This window comes from Tyto alba, unplaced genomic scaffold (genome assembly GCF_018691265.1).
Source record: "Tyto alba isolate M040663 unplaced genomic scaffold, T.alba_DEE_v4.0 Super-Scaffold_23, whole genome shotgun sequence".
NCBI lineage: Eukaryota > Metazoa > Chordata > Aves > Strigiformes > Tytonidae > Tyto > Tyto alba.
Window position 1 is genome coordinate 29,686,052 of NW_024881297.1, and position 21,264 is coordinate 29,707,315.

General features: G+C 67.5%; 1 protein-coding gene across 1 annotated transcript; it reads left to right on the forward strand.

The window, feature by feature from the left end:
• Positions 1–928: 928 nt before the first annotated feature.
• On the forward strand, positions 929–21,101 carry MAP3K12 (mitogen-activated protein kinase kinase kinase 12). The gene is given in 15 exon segments (XM_042797025.1): positions 929–1,060; positions 4,350–4,648; positions 4,650–4,746; positions 6,114–6,297; positions 8,449–8,640; positions 10,145–10,303; positions 10,691–10,849; positions 11,857–11,965; positions 13,765–13,874; positions 14,386–14,502; positions 15,948–16,085; positions 16,807–17,254; positions 17,606–17,676; positions 18,936–19,197; positions 20,979–21,101. Coding segments are annotated over 14 exon segments (2,388 nt in total). The 5' UTR covers positions 929–1,060; positions 4,350–4,399; the 3' UTR covers positions 21,072–21,101.
• Positions 21,102–21,264: the final 163 nt, after the last annotated feature.

Below are 21,264 nucleotides of genomic sequence, written 5' to 3' on the forward strand. Positions count from 1 at the left end.
GGGGGGGGGGGGGGGGGGGGTGTCCCAGTGCTGGTGCCAGTGCTGGGCCCCCAGTACCCGTATAGGGGTCCCAGTGCCGTTATGGGGGTCCCAGTGCCAGTGTGGGGGTGCCAGTCCTGATATGGGGGTCCCAGTGCCGGTGTGGGGGTGCCGGTGCCAGGTATAGGGGTCCCAGGGCCGGTATGGGGGTGCTGGTCCCAGTGCCGGGGTGCCTGTGCCGGTATGGGGGTCCCGGTGCCGGTATGGGGGTGCCGGTGCCAGTGTGGGGGTCCCCCGCTGTGGGGGTCCCCGTGCCAGTGTGGGGGTGGCGGTGCTGGGGTCCCGGTGCCGGTGTAGGAGTCCCGGTGCCGGTATGGGGGTCCCCCGCTGTGGGGGTCCCTGTGCCGGTGTAGGGGTGCCGGTGCTGGGGTCCCGGTGCCAGTATGGGAGTCCCGGTCCCGGTGTGGGGGTGTCCCTGTGCCGGTGTCCCGGTGCCGGTATGGGGGGTGCCGAGCCCGGTGTGGGGGTCCCCTGCTGTGGGGGTCCCCGTGCTGGTGTGGGGGTGCCGGTGCTGGGGTCCCGGTGCCGGTGTAGGGGTGCCGGTCCCGGTGTGGGGGTCCCCCGGTGCCGGTGTCCCGGTGCAGGTGGGGGGTGCCGGTTCCGGTATGGGCGTCCCCCGCTGTGGGGGTCCCTGTGCCGGTGTGGGGGTGCCGGTGCTGGGGTCCCGGTGCCGGTGTCCCGGTGCCGGTGGGGGGGTGCCGGTGCCGGTATGGGGGTCCCCCGCTGTGGGGGTCCCTGTGCCGGTGTGGGGGTGCCGGTGCTGGGGTCCCGGTGCCGGTGGGGGGGTGCCGGTGCCGGTGTCCCAGGGCTCCCGGTGCCGTTACGGGGCCGGTGCCGGCGGGGCCGGGGCGGGGCGGGCGGGGCGGGGCCGCGCCGAGCGCCGGGCGGGGCCGTTTCGCTCTGTTCGCCCTGACCGCGGCACCGGCCCCCGGTACCGGCCCCGCCCGCGCCCCGGCCCCGCCGGGCCCAGCCCCGGCCCCGGCACCACCCCCGGCACCACCGGCATCACCGGCCCCCCCAGGTACCGGCACCGGGGCCGCGGCGGGGAGGCCCGGGGCGGGGGGGGGGGGGGGGTAGGACCGGGGATGAGGCCGGGATGGAGGGGGGGGGGGGAGGGGAAGGGGGGATGGGGGGGGGGGGCACGTGGCCCCCTCCCCCACCCGTGGGCACCGGGGCCCCCCCCCCTCCCCCCCCGCCACACCGGGCCCGGGGGGGGCCGCACCCTCCGCCCTTACCGGACGGCCGCGTCCCCCCGGGGCTCCGGTGGGGCCTGGGAGGGGGGGGGGGGGGGGGGAGGGAGAGACACACGGACACGACATGCGAGCGGCCTCTTGCACACGCGTATGCCCCCCCCCCCATGTGTGAGCTGCTCTTGCACACGCGTGGGCAGCTCCGTGCACACGTGTGAAACACCCCCCCTACACCCCCCCCTCCTTGCAGACGTGCTAGCACCCCCCACGCGTGTGCTCCCCTTGCACCTGCGTGGGTAACACCTGCAGGTGCGGGCACGCATGCCGTGGGTGCAACCCTCCCCCCTCCCCCCCCCGTGTGTGTGTGTGGGCGCCCCTGGCACGCGCGGGCATCACCTTGCACGCGCGCGGGTGCAACCCCTGCACGCCAAGGTGCCCCCGCGTGTGCCCCCTCCTATCCCCCCGCGTGGGTGGGCACCCCCCTCGCACCCACGGGTGCGCGTGACCCCCCCCCTTTGCACGCGCGTGTGCCCCCCCCCCTCCTCGCACGCACGGGCGCGCGCCCCCCCTTTGCACGCGCGCCTGCACCCACGCGTGCGCGCGCAGCCTTGTGCACACGCGTGTGCACCCCGACACGGCTGTGCACCCCCTCACGGGCCCGTGCGGCCGCTTGCACACGTGGGTGCCCCTCCTCCAACCCCGCTCTCTCGCGACACCGCGCCGGTGCTGTCGCATGTCGTGACAAACACCCCCACCCACCCGCCCACCCACCCGCGGGTCGCGGTTTCCCCGCTTCTTCCTCAGTTTCCCCGTGCGGAGCCAAGCGCGCGAGTGGGGGGGGGGGGTGGGAAGGGGGGGAAAGGGGCGGGGGGGGAGGCTCCATCCCTTACCGGGATGACGTCACCGCGTGACGTGATGTCACCACGGGGGGGACACGACACCTGGAGGGGCGGGTCGTCCCCAACCCCTCCACACACCCCCCCCCCGTGGGTCCCTCGGGGTGACGCTAAGCCCCGCCCACGCCCCCCCGCGGTGACTCACCCCCCCCCCCCCACCTAATTTTAGTGATGACCTCATCCGCTGGCTCCGCTGTTGCCATGGCAACTCCCCCCCCCCCAATTTTCAGGGGATCAGGACTGACACCCCCCCCGGGACCCCTCAGCCCCTGGGGGGCCCCCCTCACGCGTGGATCCCTGCCCCCCCAGCCTTGCCTCAGTTTCCCCTGGCACGTTTGCACGCCGTGGGTGGCCTCGCACCCTCCTCTTGCACGCTTGTGCATGCTCTTGCACGATCGTGTGCCCCCATCCAGCCCCCCACACCCCCCCCCCAGCCTAGTGGGGTGCACACGCGGGTGTGAGGCGGGCTGTGGGGGTGCAAGGGGGCGCACACGCCTAAACTGGGGGTACACACACAGGAGAGGGGGTGCATGCATGTGTAGGGGTGCACACGCGCGTGCGAGAGGCTGCACGTGCCTGCGAGGGGTGCCCGGAGGTGCAGGGCTGCACAGTGGGGGTGCAAGGGGGGTGCACGTGTGTGCAAGGGGGGTGCACGTGTGTGTAAGGGTGCACCCAGGTGCAAGGGGGTGCCCAGAGCTGCGAGGGATGCACACACGCGTGGGGCTGCACGCACGTGTGCAGGGGGGGTCCACGTGCACGTAAAGGGGTGCCCAGGCATGCAGGGGGGTGCATGCACACGTGGGGCTGCAGATGTGGGTGCAGGGGGGGTGCCCATGCACGTGGGGTGGGGGGGTGGGGGTGGGACGTGTGCACGCACTCATGGGGCTGCACACGTGGGTGCAAGGGCGTGCAAACACGTGTGGGGCTGCAGACACAGGTGCAAGTGGTTGCACATGCGTGTAAAGGGGTGCCCATGCAGGCAAAGGGGTGTGCATGCATGTGGGGCCGCAGATGTGGGTGCAAGAGGGTGCCCATGTGTGCAAGGGGGTGCCCATGCATGTAGGGGTGTGCATGCACACGTGGGGCTGCACACATGGGTGAAAAGGGGCGCCCATGCACGCACGGGGTTGCACACACTCGTGGGGCTGCAGACGTGGGTGCAAGGGGGTGCCCACCCGTGCAAGGGGGTGCCCAAGCATGCAAGGGGGTGTGCATGCATGTGGGGCTGCAGACATGGGTGCAAGAGGGTGCCCACCCATTCAGGGGGGTGCCCACCCTTGCAAAGGGACGCTCATGCGTGCAACGGGGTGCACACACTTGTGGGGCTGCACACGTGGGTGCAAAAGGGTGCTCACCCATGCAGGAGGGTGCCCATGCATGTGAGGCTGCAGCTGTGGGTGCAAGGAGGGAGCCCATGCATGTGAGGCTGCAGCTGTGGGTGCAAGGAGGGTGCCCATGCACGCAAGGGGGGGTGCCCACCCATGCAGGGGGTTGCACTCACTCCTGGGGCTGCAGACATGGGTGCAAGGGGGTGCCCAAGCATGCAAGGGGGTGTGCATGCATGTGGGGCTGCAGACATGGGTGCAAGAGGGTGCCCACGTGTGCAGGGGGGGTGCCCATGCACACGAGGGGGTGCACACACATGCAGAGGGGTGCCCACGCGGGTGGGGCTGCAGCTGTGGGTGCAAGGGGGGCGCCCACCCACGGAGGGGAGTGCCCGCCCTTGCAAAGGGGCGCCCATGCACGCAGCGGGGTGCACACACTCGTGGGGCTGCACACGTGGGTGCAAAAGGGTGCTCACCCATGCAGGAGGGTGCCCGTGTGTGCGGATGGGGGGGGTGCCCATGCACACGAGGGGGTGCCCACACATGCAAAGGGGTGCCCGTGCGTGTGGGGCTGCAGCTGTGGGTACAAGGAGGGTGCCCATGCACGCAGCGGGGGTGCACACACTCGTGGGGCTGCACACGTGGGTGCAAAAGGGTGCTCACCCACGCAGGAGGGTGCCCATGCATGTGAGGCGGCAGACGTGGGTGCAAGGGGGTGCCCACCCATGTTGGGGGGGGTGGGATGGGGGGGGGGGGGGGGGTAGTGCTTGGGCCCAGCTGCACACAGAGCTGCCAGGGCTGCAGCGCCGTGCCCGGGGGTGCCCATGGGTGCAAGCTGGGGGCAGAGGGGAGGGGGGGGTCCTGCACACTTCCCTTCTCCCACTGCCACCCTCCCGCAGGCCGGGGGGTGCTGGCGGGGGGGGGGGGGGCGCGCGGGGGGCCCCCCGCCATGGCCTGCCTGCACGAGACGCGGACGCCCTCGCCCTCGCTGGCGCTGGCCTCGGACGGGACCCCCGAGCAGGAGCTGACCCCCACCCAGTGCGTCCTGCGCGACGTCCTGCCCCCCGCCACCCCCGCCGCCCCCCCCGCCGCCCCCCCCGAAGCCTGGCCCCGCCGAGGGGCCCCCCGGCACCCCGATTTGGGGTCTGAGGGAGGGGGACCCCTGGCCGCCGAGGCCGCCCACCTGCGGTGTCAGGCGGGGGGGGGGGTTCCTGGAGGGGCTGTTCGGGTGCCTCAAACCCGTCTGGACCATGATCGGGAAAGCTTACGCCGCCGAGCACAAGCACCCCCAGGAAGGTGAGGGGGGGGGGAGCGGGGGGGGCGGGGAGGGGGGGCAACGTGGGTGCTGGGGGGCTGGGAGGGTACAAAGGGGCAAAGGAGGGTGCCGGGGGGCAGGGAGGGTGCAAAGGGGCAAAGGAGGGTGCCGGGGGGCAGGGAGGGCGTGAGGGAGCAAAGTGGGGTGAAAGGGGGGCAAAGGAGGGTGCTGCGGGGTCAGGCGGGCGCTATGGGGCTGAGGGGGTGCAAGGGGACAAAGGGAGGGTGCAAGGGAGCAAAGGGGGGTGCAAGGAAGTAGAGGAGGGTGCGGGGGTGCAAAGGAGGGTGCAAGGGAGGAAAGCAGGGTGCAAGGAGGCAAAGTAGGGTGCAAGGGGGCAAAGGAGGGGTGCAAGGAGGAAAGCAGGGGGCAAAGGAGGTTGCAGGGGGACAAAGGGGGGGTGCAAGGGGGCAAAGAAGGGTGCTGCGGGGCCAGGAGGGTGCGAGGGAGCAAAGTGGGGTGCAAGGGAGCAAAGGAGGGTGCAAGGAGGTAAAGAAGGGTAAAAGGAGGCAAAGGAGGGTGCTGTGGGGCCAGGAGGGTGCAAGGGGTTGGGGGGGTGCAGTGGGGCAAAGCAGGGTGCTGCAGGGCAGGGAGGGGGGTGCTGGGGTGCAGAGCGGGCAGTGGGGGGGGTGGGAGCGGTGGGGCTGGGGTGAAGGTGCCAAGGGGGGGGGCACCCTGGCTGTGCCAGTGTGTGGGTGCACCAGGGTGCTGGGGTGTGGGTGTCAGGGTGTGGGTGCACCAGGGTGCTGGGGTGTGGATGTCAGGGTGTGAGTGCACCAGGGTGCTGGGGTGTGGGTGCTATGGGTGTGGGTGCACCAGGGGTGCTGGGGTGTGGGTGCCATGGGTGTGGGTGCACCAGGGTGCTGGGGTGTGGGTGCTATGGGTGTGGGTGCATGAGGAGTGCTGGGGTGTGGGTGTCAGGGTGTGGGTGCACCAGGGTGCTGGGGTGTGGGTGTCAGGGTGTGGGTGCACCAGGGTGCTGGAGTGTGGGTGCTATGGGTGTGGGTGCACCAGGGTGCTGGCGTGTGGGTGTCAGGGTGTGGGTGCATGAGGGGTGCTGGGGTGTGGGTGCTATGGGTGTGGGTGCATGAGGGGTGCTGGGGTGTGGGTGCCATGGGTGTGGGTGCACCAGGGTGCTGGGGTGTGGGTGTCAGGGTGTGGGTGCACCAGGGTGCTGGAGTGTGGGTGCTATGGGTGTGGGTGCACCAGGGGTGCTGGGGTGTGGGTGCTATGGGTGTGGGTGCACCAGGGTGCTGGCGTGTGGGTGTCAGGGTGTGGGTGCACCAGGGGTGCCATGGTGTTGGTGTCAGGGTGTGGGTGCACCAGGGTGCTGGGGTGTGGGTGCCCGCAGACCCCTGGGAGGTGCCCTTCGAGGAGATCCTGGACCTGCAGTGGGTGGGCAGCGGGGCGCAGGGTGCCGTCTTCCTGGGCCGCTTCCACGGCGAGGAGGTGGCGGTGAAGAAGGTGCGGGACCTCAAGGAGACCGACATCAAGCACCTGCGCAAGCTCAAGCACCCCAACATCATCACCTTCAAGTGAGCGTGGGTGCTGCTGGCACCGCCGGGGGCGCGGGCTGTGGGTGTGGGCACGGCAGGGGGGCGTGGGGACAGCGTGGGCGTGGAGGTGGCATGGGGCGTGGGCATGGCATGGGGCACGGAGGGTGGGTGCGGCGTGGACAAGCTGTGGTCATGGGGAACACCATGGGCATGGCACGGAACATGGACATGGCATGGAGCATGGACACGGTATGAGAATGGACATGGCATGGAGCATGGACATGGCATGGGTCACGGACATGGCATGGAGCATGGGCATGGTATAGAGCATGGACACGGTATGGGTCATGGACATGTCATGGAGCATGGACATGGTATGGGTCATGGACATGTCATGGAGCATGGACATGGTATGAGTCATGGACATGTCATGGAGCATGGACAGGGTATGGGTCATGGACATGTCATGGAGCATGGACATGGTATGAGTCATGGACATGTCATGGAGCATGGACACGGTATGGGTCATGGACATGTCATGGAGCATGGACATGGCATGAAGCATGGACACGGTATAGGCATGGACATGGTATAAGCATGGGCATGGCATGGAGCATGGACACGGTATGGGTCATGGACATGGCATGGAGCACAGGCATGGCATGGAGCATGGGCGTGGTATGGGTCATGGACATGGTATGGGCATGAAACATGGACATGGCATGGGCAAGCCATGGGCATGGGGCACGGAGAAGATCATAGGCACGAGGCATGGAGGACACCATGGGCACAGGGCACGGACACGGCATGGGCACAGGGCACGGACACGGCATGGGCACGGACATGGATTGCAGCATGGACATGCTATGCACAGACATGGGCATGAGGGATGGAGGCATGGACACGACATGGGCACAGGCATGAACATAGTATGGGGTGTGGACATGCCATGGGCATGGAGGACACCGTGGGCACAGACATGGCATGGGCATGAACACAGCGTGAGGCATGAGCATGGGGCAGGGGGAACCCATGGCACAGGGAACGGACACTAGCATGAACACGGCATGGACACGGACACAGCATGGACATGCCATGGGCACAGGCAGAGGTCATGGACACGACACGGGCATGGGGCACCAACACGGCATGTGCATGGGGACCACCAGCATGGCACGGACCTGAGTGGGCAGGACACGGCATGGACACGGGACACACGGGCATGTCCCACATGTGGCACGGGGGACAGGTCTGTCCCAGTGCTGCGGGGGTGGCTGGGTACACGGGGGTGCCCATGGTGCAGATGGGTGCTAACTGTGGGGCTTGGGTGCAGACGGGTGCCCTGGCACTGCTGGGTGCTGAGAGCTACTGGAGTGTAGGTGGGTGCCCTGGAGGAGTTGGGTGCCCTGGAGAAGTTGGGTGCCCTGAAGAAGTTGGGTGCCCTGGAGAAGTTGGGTGCCCTGGAGAAGTTGAAGTTGGGTGCCCTGTAGGAGTTGGGTGCCCTGGAGAAGTTGAAGTTGGGTGTCCTCAAGAAGTTGGGTGCCCTGGAGAAGTTGGGTGTTGCAGAGAAGTTGGGTGCCCTGTAGGAGTTGGGTTCTCTGGAGAAGTTGGGTGTCCTGGGGAAGTTGGGTGCCCTGGAGAAGTTGGGTGTTGCAGAGAAATTGGGAGCCCTGTAGGAGTTAGGTTCTCTGGAAAAGTTGGGTGTCACAGAGAAGTTGGGTGCCCTGGAGCATTTGGGTGTTGCAGAGAAGTTGGGTGCCCTGTAGGAGTTGGGTTCTCTGGAGAAGTTGGGTGTCCTGGAGAAGTTGGGTGCCCTGGAGAAGTTGGGTGCCCTGAAGAACTTGGGTGCCCTGGAGAAGTTGAAGTTGGGTGCCCTGAAGAAGTTGGGTGTCGCAGAGAAGTTGGATGTCCTGGAGAAGTTGGGTGCCATGTAGGAGTTGGGTGTCGCAGAGAAGTTGGGTGCCCTGGAGAATTTGGGTGTTGCAGAGAAGTTGGGTGCCCTGTAGGAGTTGGGTTCTCTGGAGAAATTGGGTGTCGCAGAGAAGTTGGGTGTCCTGGAGAAGTTGGGTGCCCTGAAGAAGTTGGGTGCCCTGGAGAAGTTGGGTGTCGCAGAGAAGTTGGGTGCCCTGTAGGAGTTGGGTGCCCCAGTTGGCCAGGCAGTGGGTGCTGAGGGTGCTGCTGTGCCCGCAGGGGTGTGTGCACCCAGGCACCCTGCTACTGCATCATCATGGAGTTCTGCGCCCAGGGCCAGCTGTACGAGGTGCTGCGCGCCGGGCGCAAGGTCACCCCCTCCCTCCTCGTCGACTGGTCCATGGGCATCGCCGGCGGCATGAACTACCTGCACCTCCACAAGATCATCCACCGCGACCTCAAGTCGCCCAAGTGAGCGGGGATGGGGGCTCAGGGGGCACCCAGGGGTGCTGGGGTGGGTGCCCCGGGTGATGGCGTGCCCGCAATGGTGCCATGCCCGTGGCGGGGACATGCGTGTGGCGGTTGCATGATTGTGGCAGTGCCGTGGCCGTGGTTGTGCTCGATGGCTGCATGCTGGTGACAGTTGCATGTCCATGGTGGTGCTGTGGCCTTGGTGGTGCCGTGGCCATGACAGTGCCATGTCCATGGCGGTGACATGTCCTTGATGGTGACGTGTCCTTGGTGGTGCCATGCCCGTGTCAGAACAGTGACCGTGGTGGTCCTACAGCCATGGCAATGACATGTCCTTGGTGGTGCCATGTCCGTGGTGGTGCCATGTCCATAGCAGTGACATGTCCATGGTGGTGACATGTCCATGGTGGTGACATGTCCTTGGTGGTGCCGTGGCCATGACAGTGCCATGTCCATAGCGGTGACATGTCCTTGATGGTGACATGTCCGTGGTGGTGCCGTGACCACGGCAGAACAGGGACCATGGTGGTCCTACGGCCATGGCAATGACATGCCCATGGTGGTGACATGTTCATGGTGGTGCCATGCCCATGACAGTGCTATGCCCATAGCAGTGACATGTCCATGGTGGTGCCATGCCCATGATGGTGCCACAGCAGAACAGTGACCATGGTGGTCCCATGTCCATGGCAATGACATGCCCATGGTGGTGACATGTCCGTGGTGATGCCATGCTTGTGGCAGTGCCATGTCCATGACAGTGACATGTCCACGGTGGTGTCATGCCCGTGACAGTGCCATGTTCCTAGCGGTGACATGTCCTTGGTGGTGCCATGCCCATGGTGATGCAATGCCCGTGGCAGTTGCGCGTCCATCGCAGTGCCACGTCTGTGGTGGCTGCGTGTCCATGGCATTGACATGTCCATGGTGGTGACATGTCCGTGGTGATGCCATGCTTGTGGCAGTGCCATGTCCATGACAGTGACATGTCCACGGTGGTGTCATGCCCGTGACAGTGCCATGTTCCTAGCGGTGACATGTCCTTGGTGGTGCCATGCCCATGGTGATGCAATGCCCGTGGCAGTTGCGCGTCCATCGCAGTGCCACGTCTGTGGTGGCTGCGTGTCCATGGCATTGACATGTCCATGGTGGTGACATGCCCGTGACAACGCTGTGCCCGTGGCAGTGCAATGACCCTGGCGGTTGCGTGTCCGTGGCAGTTGTATGTCCATGGCAGCACCGTACCCGTGGTCCCACGCCCAGAGCAATTGCATGACCGTGGCGGTGCCGTGCTCATGGTGCCCACAACAGGACCACGCTCGTGGCAGCCGCATGCCCGTGACAATGCCGTGCCCACGGTGGTGCCCCGTCCGTGACGGTGTTGTACCCGTGCTGGTGGCATGCCCATGACCCAATGACGCTCGTAGCACTTGCATGCCCATGGCGGTGTCGTGCCCGTGTCATTGGCGTGTCGTTGGCGTGGCGCTGAGCGGGTGCCCCCCAGCATGCTCATCACCTACGACGACGTGGTGAAGATCTCGGACTTTGGCACCTCCAAGGAGCTCATTGACAAGAGCACCAAGATGTCCTTCGCCGGCACCGTGGCCTGGATGGCACCCGAGGTCATCCGCAACGAGCCTGTCTCTGAGAAGGTTGACATCTGGTGAGGACACAGGCACCTTGGGGACATCGGGGACAGGGGGAACTTAGGGACACCAGGGAGCTGTGGTGGCACTGGGGACACAGGAACACGGGGGGCTTTGGGAGGCAATGGGGGCGCAGGGGGGGTTGGGGAGAGTAGGAACAGGGGACACTGGGGGGGACACCAGGGACATGTGAGCCCTCAGGGACACTGTGGGGGACAAGAGATGGGGACATCGGGGATACTGGGAGGGACACTGCAAGGACTGGGATGTCAGGGACCACAGAAGCAACTGGGGACACCAGCATGGGCAGGAGTGGGGGGGGGGACACGGGGAAAGGGGCACCAGGGGACAGTGGGGGTGCCCAGCCGTGGGTGCCGGGTGTCACGGGTGCCGGGTGCCACCAGGTCCTTTGGGGTGGTGCTGTGGGAGCTGCTGACGGGCGAGATCCCCTACAAGGACGTGGACTCGTCGGCCATCATCTGGGGGGTGGGCAGCAACAGCCTCCACCTGCCCGTCCCCTCCAGCTGCCCCGACGGCTTCAAGGTGCTGCTGCGCCAGTGCTGGTGAGTGCACCCACGGGGACAGCCCCCCCTGGGGACACCCCGCGTGGGGACAGCCCCCCTGGGGACACCCCGCGTGGGGACAGCCCCGCCTGGGGACACCCCAGCATGAGGACACCCCGCCATGGGGACATCCCACCATGGAAACACCCCACCGTGGGGTCACACTGCCATGGAGGCCACCCCACTGTGGGGCCACCCCAGCATGGGGACACCCCAACATGAAGACACCCCACTGTGGGGACACCCCAGCATGGGGACATCCCACCGGGGGGCACCCCAACATGAAGACACCCCACTGTGGGGACACCCCAGTATGGGGACACCCTGCCGTGGGGACATCCCACCATGGAGACACCCAGTCAGGGGGTCACACTGGCATGGGGCCACCCCACCATGGAGACACCCCACTGTGGGGCCACCCCAGCATGGGGGCACCCCACCTGGGGACATCCCAACATGAAGACACCCCGCCATGGGGACATCCCACCATGGAGACACCCAATCGTGGGGTCACACCGCCATGGGGCCACCTCACCATGGAGACACCCCATCGTGGGGCCACCCCAGCATGGGGACACCCCACCTGGGGACAATCCTGTGGGGTCACCTCACTGTGGGGCCACCCCACCTGGGGCCACCCCATGGGCACCCGTGCTTTGGCTGGGTCATGCCATGGGGCACCCCAGGGTAAGGCCCACCATGAGGAAGCCGCCATTGGCACCCCAAGGTGGGCAGTGCAGGGGTGGGGGACCCCTAGGCAAAGGGCCCCCCACCTTCGGGGTGCCCCCACCCTTGGGGGGGGGGGGTGTGCCCATGGGCACCCCATGTCCGGCCTCACCCCGGGCACCACTGCCCCTTGGGCACCCCGTGTGTGCTGTGCACCCTTCTCTGCCTGTGGTCCCAAAAAGCCTCAGCCCCCCTCCCCAGCACCCAGCAGCCCCCCCAAACCCTGCCCGCCCCCCCCCCCCCCCCCCCCCCCGCACCCAGCGCCGTGCCGCTCCCCCCAGGAACAGCAAACCCCGGAACCGCCCGTCCTTCCGCCAGATCCTGCTGCACCTCGACATCGCCTCCGCCGACGTCCTCTCCACCCCCCAGGAGACCTACTTCAAATCCCAGGTACCCAGCACCCCGGGACCCAGCACCCAGGGACCCCCAACACCCAGGGACCCGAGCACCCAGCTACCCAGCACCCCGGGACCCAGCACCAGGACCCAGCACCCTGGGACCCAAGCACCTAGGGACCCCGAGACCCCAGCACCCAGGGACCCCCAACACCCAGGGACCCACAGCACCCCAGGACCCTGGGACCCCAGCATCCAGGGACCCCAAGACCCCAGCACCCTGGGACCCCAGCATCCAGGGACCCCAGCACCCTGCTACCCAGCAGCCCAGGACCCCAGCATCCGGGGACCCCCAACACCCTGATACCCACCACCCTGAGACTCCAGCACCCAGGTATTTAGCACCCTGGGATGCCAGCACCCAGGTGCACAGCATGCAGGACCCTAGCACCCTGGATCCCCAGCACCCCAATACCCATCATCCCCGGACCCCAGCACCCAGGGACCCAGCACCCTGGGACCCCAGCACCCCAGGACCCCAGAACTCAAGTACCCAGCACCCAGGGACCCCAAGACCCTAGCACCCAGGTACCCAGCACACTGGGAGCCCAGCAACCAGGGACCCCCAGCACCCTGAGACCCCAGCACCCGGGTACCCAGCATGCCAGGACCCCAGCACCCTGATACCCAGCACCCTGGGACCCCCAGCACCCAGGGACCTCATCACCCAGGGACCCCCAGCACCCTGGGACCCCCAGCACCCTGGGGACCCTTGGGATAACCAGCACCCCAACACCCTGGGACAACCCCGGATAACCAGCACCCTGGGTCCCCAGCATCCTACGACACCCAGCACCCAGGGACCCCCCAGGATACCCAGTACCCCATGACCCCCAGCACCCTAGGACCCCTGGGACCCCCCAGCACCCAGAGACCCCCCCAGCACCCTGGAACCCCCAAATCCTGCAGGACACCTACTTCCAATCCCATGTACCCAGCACCCTGGGGTTCCCAGCACCCAGAGACCCCCCAGCACCCTGGAACCCCCAAATCCTGCAGGACACCTACTTCCAATCCCATGTACCCAGCACCCTGGGGTTCCCAGCACCCAGGGACCCCCCCCCCCAGCACCCCGGGACCCCCAAACCCCACAGGAGGCTGGCTGCAGATCCCAGTGACTGTGAGGGCTGGTGCTGGGGCAACTGGTGCCAGCAGCAGCTGGTGCCCAGGGTACCCCAGGCCAGTATAGCCCAGAATTCAGGGGCGCCACGCCCGGTATATCCCAGTGCCTGGGGTATCTCATGCCCGTGGTGCCTGGTGCCAGCGGTAACTGGTGCCCAGGGTGCCTGGTGCCCGTGGTAGCCAGTGGCCAGTGCCCTTGGTGGCCAGTGCCTGTGGTAGCTGGTGGTGGGTGCCCTTGGTGGCCAGTGGCTGGTGCCCTTGGTGGCCAGAACCTTTGGTGGCTGTTGCCCTTGGTGGCTGATGCCCATGGTGGGCAGTGTCTTTGGTGGCCAGTGGCTGGTGCCCTTGGTGGCCAGTACCTTTGGTGGCCAGTGCCTCGTGCCCTTGGTGGCCAGTACCTTTGGTGGCTGGTGCCCTTAGTGGCTGATGCCCATGGTGGCCAGTGCCTTTGGTGGCCAGTGGCTGGTGCCCTTGGTGGCCAGTACCTTTGGTGGCTGGTGCCCTTGGTGGCTGATGCCCATGGTGGCCAGTGGCCAGTGCCTTTGGTGGCCAGTACCCTTGGTGGCCAGCGCCCGTGGTAGCTGGTGGTGGGTGCCCTTGGTGGCCAGTACCTTTGGTGGCCAGTGCCCTTGGTGGCCAGCGCCCGTGGTAGCCGGTGCCTGTGTGCTGCAGGCGGAGTGGCGGGAGGAGGTGAAGCTGCACTTCGAGAAGATCAAGTCGGAGGGGACGTGTCTGCACCGGCTGGAGGAGGAGCTCATCAACCGCCGGCGCGAGGAGCTCCGGTGGGGCCCGGCCGTGGGGCACGGGGACACGGAGCATGGGGTGCTGGGGACACTGGGAGCACGGGGTGCTGGGGACACAGAGCATGGGGTGCTGGGGACACGGAACATGGGGTGCTGGGGACACGGAGCATGGGGTGCTGGGGACACTGGGAGCACGGGGTGCTGGGGACACTGGGAGCACGGGGTGCTGGGGACACGGAGCACGGGGTGCTGGGGACACTGGGAGCACGGGGTGCTGGGGACACGGAGCACAGGGTGCTGGGGTTACTGGGAGCACGGGGTGCTGGGGACACTGGGAGCACGGGGTGCTGGGGACACTGGGAGCACGGGGGCATCAGGGACATGATGGGGGGACGGGGGGCAGTGGGCATCAGAGGGTGCCAGGGGACAGGGAGGGCTGTTGGGTGCCTGTCCTTGTGCGTGGTGGGTGCTGGGTGCTGTGGGGGTGCTGTGGGATGCCATGGGGTGCTGCGGGGTGCCGTGCTGATGTCACGCGTGCCCCGGGTGCCAGGCACGCGCTGGACATCCGGGAGCACTACGAGCGTAAGCTGGAGCGCGCCAACAACCTCTACATGGAGCTCAGCGCCCTCATGCTGCAGCTGGAGCTCAAGGAGAAGGAGCTGCTCAGGTGAGCGGGCACCCAACAGCACCCAACAGCACCCAACAGCACCCCCAACACCCAACAGCACCCAACAGCACCCACAGCACCCAACAGCACCCCCAACACCCAACAGCACCCAACAGCACCCACAGCACCCAACAGCACCCAACAGCATCCCCAGCACCCAACAGCACCCCCAACACCCAACAGCACCCAACAGCACCCAACAGCACCCAACAGCACCCACAGCACCCAACAGCACCCCCAGCACCCAACAGCACCCAACAGCACCCAACAGCACCCCCAGCACCCAACAGCACCCCCATCACCCAACAGCACCCCCAACACCCAACAGCACCCAACAGCACCCAACAGCACCCCCAGCACCCAACAGCACCCAACAGCACCCAACAGCACACCCCAGAACCCCCAACACCCAACAGCACCCCCCTATACCCAACAGCACCTAACAACACCCCCAACACCCAACAGCACCCCCAGCACCCAACAGCACCCCCAGCACCCAACAGCACCCAACAGCACCCAACAGCACACCCCAGCACCCAACAGCACCCCCCAGCACCCAATAGCTCACCCCAGCACCCAAAGGCACCCCCCAGGACTCCCAGTACCCAGCAGCACCCCCTATACCCATCCCATGGCCACCCCATGGCCATGGCCAATGCTACACCCACCCCATGGCCATGGCCAACCCTATAGCACCCTATGGCCACCCCATGGCCATGGCCAACCCTATAGCCACCCTATGGCCACCCCATGGCCATGGCCAACCCTATAGCACCCTATAGCCAACCCATGGCCACCCCATGGCCATGGCCAACCCTATAGCCACCCCATGGCCATGGCCAACCCCATGGCCACCCCATGGCCATGGCCAATCCTATAGCACCCTATGGCCACCCCATGGCCGTGACCAACCCTATAGCCACCCCATGGCCATGGCCAACCCTATAGCCACCCCATGGGCATGGCCAACCCTATGGCCACCCTGTGGCCATGGCCAACTCTATAGCCACACTGTGACCATGGCCAACCCTATAGCACCCTATATCCACCGCATGGCCATGGCCAACCCCGTGGCTACCCCATGGCCATGACCAACCCTATAGCACCCTATAGCCACCCCATGGCCATGACCAACCCTATAGCCACCCGTGACCATGGCCAATCCTATAGCACCCTATGGCCACCCCATGGCCATGGCCAACCCTATAGCCACCCCGTGACCATGGCCAATCCTATAGCACCCTATGGCCACCCCATGGCCATGGCCAACCCTATGGCCACCTCATGGCCATGGTCAACCCTCTCTCTGTTCCATGGCCATGACCACCCCATGGCTACCCTGAGGCCATGGCCAGCCCTTACCCACCCCGTGGCCACCACCCCGCGGCCACGGCCACCCCGCGCCGTGTCACCGGGTGCGGGTGCCCACGCGTGACCCGTGGCAGGCGGGAGCAGGCGCTGGAGAAGCGCTACCCGGGGCTCTTCAAGCCGCGGGCGCCGCGGGGGCTCCTGCACGGCAACGCCGTCGAGACCCTCATCAAGAAACGCAACGTCCCGCAGAAGCTCTCACCCCACGGCAAGCGGTGCGCCCGGGCGCCTGGGTCCCCCGGGGGGGCGTAGGGGGTGGGCTCTGGGTTTTTTGGGGGGGGGGGCGTTGGGGGGTTTGGGTGCCTGGGTGCTTTGGGGTGAGGGGGGCATGGATATGGGGGTCCCTCAGGGTTGGGAGAGGGGTGGGAGGACGTGGGTGTGGGGGTCCTTGGGGAGCTGGGAGCCTGGACACCTGGGTCCTTTGGGGTGGGGGGTCTGGGGGCTTGGGTGCCTGGGGTCCTTTGGGGTGGGGGGGTCTGGGGGCTTGGGTGCCTGAGTGCTTTGGGGTGGGGGGATCTGGAGGGGTTGGGTGCCTGGGGTGCTTTGGGTGGGGGGTCTGGGGGCTTGGGTGCCTGGGGTCCTTTGGGGTGGGGGGGTCTGGGGGCTTGGGTGCCTCGGTGCTTTGGGTGGGGGGTCTGGAGGGGTTGGGTGCCTGGGGTGCTTTGGGTGGGGGGTCTGGGGGCTTGGGTGCCTGGGGTCCTTTGGGGGGGGGTGTCTGGGGGCTGGAGTCCTTTGGGGCGGGCCTGGGGGTGCAGATGGTGGTGTCCCTCGGAGGGGTGGAGTCTTTCGAGGGTCTGGCTGTGGGGGTCCCTCCTGGCTGGGTGGGGGCTATTTCGGGGGCTCCCAGACACCTGGGTCCCCATCCGCAGCCCCTCCCCGTGTGTGTATGTGTGTGTGTCTGTCCGTACCGCCCCCCCAAACCCCCCCCCCCCTCAGACCCGACATCCTGAAGCCGGAGGTGCTGCTGCCCAAGCTGGACGCGGCCATGGCGCAGGTGGCCCTGCCGGGGTGTCCCAAGGGCCCCCCCTCACCCGGGCGCAGCCGCCGGGCCAAGGGCCGCCATCGCAAAGCGGGACCCCGGGGGGGCTGCGGGGAGCCAGGCCCCGAGGCCGGACCCCCCCGGGGGCTCCCCGGAACCCCCCCAACCGCTGCCGGCCCCGACCTCCTCGGGGGGACACTGGAGATTGCGGGTGCCCCCCCGGCCGCGGTCCCTGATGCGGGACCTGGGGGGGCAACGGGCACCCAAGGGTCCCCCCCCCCACGGCCCCCCACTCCTGGAGAGCCCGAGCGGGAGAGCGGGGCTGGCCGGGGGGGCAAAGGGGGGGCCGGGCAGCACCTCACCCCCGCGGCACTGCTGTACCGGGCGGCCGTCACCCGTGGGCAGGTGAGAGCCCTGGATGCCCGCATCCCATTTTTTGGGGGGGGGGGGGGGGGGGGGGGCGGGACAGGACCCCCAGGTCCATCCCAGCATTTGGTGGGGGGGATGAATCCTTTCTGGGAAGGGATCTGGGGGGCTCAGACACTGGGGGTCCCTCCTGAGGAAGGGGGGGGCTCAGGACCCTTGGGTGCATCTTGGGGGGGGGGTGGGGGTGGGGTGTCAGGTCCCCTGTGTCTCTCCTGGGGTGGGGGGGGGGGTGGGGGGGTGTCTCAGGATCCCTGGGTCCCTTCTGAGGAGCAGCAGGAGAACCCCAATGTGTCTGTGTGTGTTTCCCCCCCCCCCACCTCTGCCCCCCAGAAGCGGGGGGTCTCGTCAGAGGAGGAGGAGGGTGAAGTGGACAGCGAGGTGGAGCTGCCGCTGCGGCAGAGGTGGGTGCTGACCCCCCCCAACCCCCCCCCCCCCCCAATCGGATACCTGGGTCCGTTCGGGTGCCCATGGGTGCTCAGACACCCAGGGTGGGTGCAGGGTGTGGCTGGGGGGGGGTGTCCATGGGTGCTCAGACACCCAGGACGGGTGCAGGGGACCAGTGGGTGCTCAGAGACCTGGGATGGGTGCAGTGGGGGGGGGTCCGTGGGTGGTTGGACACCCAGGCTGGGTGCAGGGAGTCAGTGGGTGCCCAAATGCCCAGGATGGGTGCTGGAGGGGGTGTGGGGGGGTGCCCAGACACCTGGAATGGGTGCAAGGGGGGTGATCTGTGGGTGGTCGGACGCCCAGACTGGGTGCAGGGTGTCAGTGGGTGCCCAGACGCCCAGGATGGGTGCAATGGGGGGGTCCATGGGTGGTTGGACACCCAGGCTGGGTGCAGGGTGTCAGTGGGTGCTCAGACGCCCAGGATGGGTGCCGGGTGGTGGTGGTGGTGGGTGGGTGCCCAGACACCTGGAATGGGTGCAGGGGGGTGATCTGTGGGTGGCTGGACACCCAGGCTGGGTGCAGGGAATCGGTGGGTGCCCGGGATGGGTGCTGGGGGGGTGGGGGGTGCCCAGACGCCCAGGATGGGTGCTGGGTGGTGGTGGGGGAGTGGGTGCCCAGACACCTGGGATGGGTGCAGTGGGGGGGGGGGGTGGGTGCCCAGACACCTGGGATGGGTGCAGTGTGGGGGGGGTGGGTGCCCAGACGCCCAGGATGGGTGCTGGGTGGTGGTGGGGGGTGGGTGCCCAGACACCTGGGATGGGTGCAGTGGGGGGGGGGGGGGGGTGGGTGCCCAGACACCTGGGATGGGTGCAGTGGGGGGGCGTGGGGGGGGTGGGTGCCCAGACACCTGGGATGGGTGCAGTGTGTGTGTGGGGGGTGCCCAGACACCTGGGATGGGTGCAGTGGGGGGGTGGATGCCCAGACACCTAGGATGGGTGCAGTGGGGGGGGGTGGATGCCCAGACACCTGGGATGGGTGCAGTGGGGGGGGGGTGGGTGCCCAGACGCCCAGGATGGGTGCTAGGTAGTGGGGGGGGGGTGGGTGCCCAGACACCTGGGATGGGTGCAGTGGGGGGGGGGTGGGTGCCCAGACACCTGGGATGGGTGCAGTGGGGGGGGTGTCTGTGGGTGCCTGGCCACCCGGGTCCTCACTCTGCACCCCTGTGTCATCGTCGTGTGTCCGTGTCCCCGTCCCCGTCCCCCCCCCTTTCTCCCAGGTGGCCCCCCGGCATGAGCAAGCGCCAGTCGCTGTCCACCTTCAGCTCGGAGAACTTCTCGGACGGGGACGGGGACGGGGACGGGGACGAGGGGCACACGAGCGAGCCCTCGCACAGCGCCACCCCCGACGTGGGCAGCACCAACACGGACGAGCGGCCCGACGACCGCTCCGAGGACCTGCTCTCCCAGGGCTCCGAGATCCCCCTGGACGCCGCCCCCCCCGAGGGTCCCGGCCGCCGTCACGGGGGGCTCAGCCCCAAGGTGATGGCTGGGCCCCCCCCCCCCCCCCCCCTCCAAATCACCCTGGAGTGGGGGAGCGGGAAACACCCACAGCACCCCCCCCACCCCTCTTGCCCCCAAGGGGTGGGTGACACCGTGGGATGGGGGGCTCCCAGGGATGAGTAGCATGGGGGGGGGTGGTCCTTAAGTCCCCCCAGGACAGGGTTAGCAAAGGGAAGGGGGGGGTCCCTCAGGGGTGGGTGCCATTGGGTGGGGGTCCCTAGGGTCCCCCAGAGCTGGGAATTATCGGGTGAGGATCTTGAGCCCCCCCTCTGTCCCCCCAAAAATTGAGTAGTAAAGGGATGAGTAGCATGGGGTGGGCGTCCTTCAGGTCCCCCCCCAGGACAGGGCTAGCAAAGGGAAGGGGGGTCCCTCAGGGGTGTGTGCCATTGGGTGGGGGTCCCTAGGGTCCCCCTGGGCTGGGTATTATTGAGTAGGGGTCCTGAACCCCCCCCTGCCCCCCAAGAATTGATTAATAAAGGGAAGGGGGTCCCCAGGACCTTCAGGGCTGGATACCGTGGGTTGAGGGATCCCGAGGGTCCCCCGGAGTGGGGTACAGTGGGGTAGGGGTCCCCCAAGACACACCCCACCCCCCCCAGGAAGGGATAAACAATGTGAAGGGGGTCCCCCAGGGGTGGGTGCCATGGGGTGGGGGTCCCTGGGGTCCCTCTGGGCTGGGTATTATAGAGTAGGGGTCCTGAGCCCCCCCCCCCCCGACAGGATTAGCAAGGGGAAGGGCATCTTTAGGGTTGCTCAGGGCTTGGGGGGTCCTTAGGGTCCCCCCAGGGTGGGGCACAGTGGGGTGGGGGTCCCCCCTGAGCCCCCCAGAATGTGGTTAAGAAAGAGAAAGGGGGGGGGGGGGGAGTCCTCCTCCATGGTGAGGGGGCACTGAGGATGCCAGGATCAGGTACAATGGGGAGTGGGGTCCCCAGAGCGCCCCCAAGATGAAGTACCCCCCCCCCCCCCCCCAGGTTCTTTGGGGAGGGGGCCAGCCTCCCCAGTGCCCCCCAGGATGAGGTGCTATGGGGTCTTGTGAGCCCCCCTATGACAAGGGACCAAGGGAAAGAGATGGGGGGGGCCCAGACACCCCAAAACCAAGTACCATGGGGAGCGGGTCTTCTAGGAGGGTCCTGGAGCCCCCCCCCCAGGGATGGACACCATGGGGAGGGGGTGCCAGGGTCCCCCAGGGACATGGGGTCCCCAGAAATCAACTGTCATGATGGGGGGGGACACAGACCCCAGAGGCCTCCAGGGCTGGATACCGCAGCCGGGGTGGGGTCCCCAGGGCTCCCCAAAATGGGCAAGAGGGTCCCGAGTCCCCTGGGGATGGTTATCATGGGGGGGGGGTCCCCAGAACCATGAGGAGGCAGGGGAGGGGGCTGCAGGGGTCCCCAAAATGCTATAGGGGAAAGGGGGGTCCCCAGGACCAGGTACCACCACCACCCCCCCCCCAAGAATGAGACCCCAAGTTCAAGGACCACGGGGAGCGGGTCCCCCCAGCACTGGGTACTAGGCAAGGGGGGGGGGTCCCACAAGCCCCCCCCAGAATCTAGCAGCCTGGGGGGAAGAGGGTCCTCAAGGCCCCCCCAGGGTTGGCTACCACAGGGAGGGGATCCCCCAAACCCCAGATGGCATGAGGAGGGGCCCCCCCAGGACCAGTTAACAACGGGGGGGGGGGGTGTTCCCCAAACCCCCCCCAAGACCAAGGGGAGGTTCTGAGGATGTTTAACCCCCCCCCTTGATGTGTTGTTCCCCCCCCCCAGGTCTCTGAGGACTCTGACTGCGACAGCGCGGAGCTGGACCACTCAGGCAGCGGCGAGGGGCCCCCCCGGCCCACAGCCCCCCCCGGCCTGTGACCTGTCCCCCCCCCAACTCCCCTGCACACACCCCCCCCCCCAACTTGTACAGCCCCAAATATTTATATAAATATCTATCGCTCTCTACAGAAAGCTCTGTGCTGTCTCTGTGCCTGGGGGGGGGGGGACACAGGACTCAGGGAGGGGGCACAGGGGGTTATTTTGAGGGGGGGGGGGGGCTGCCTCCCTTTTG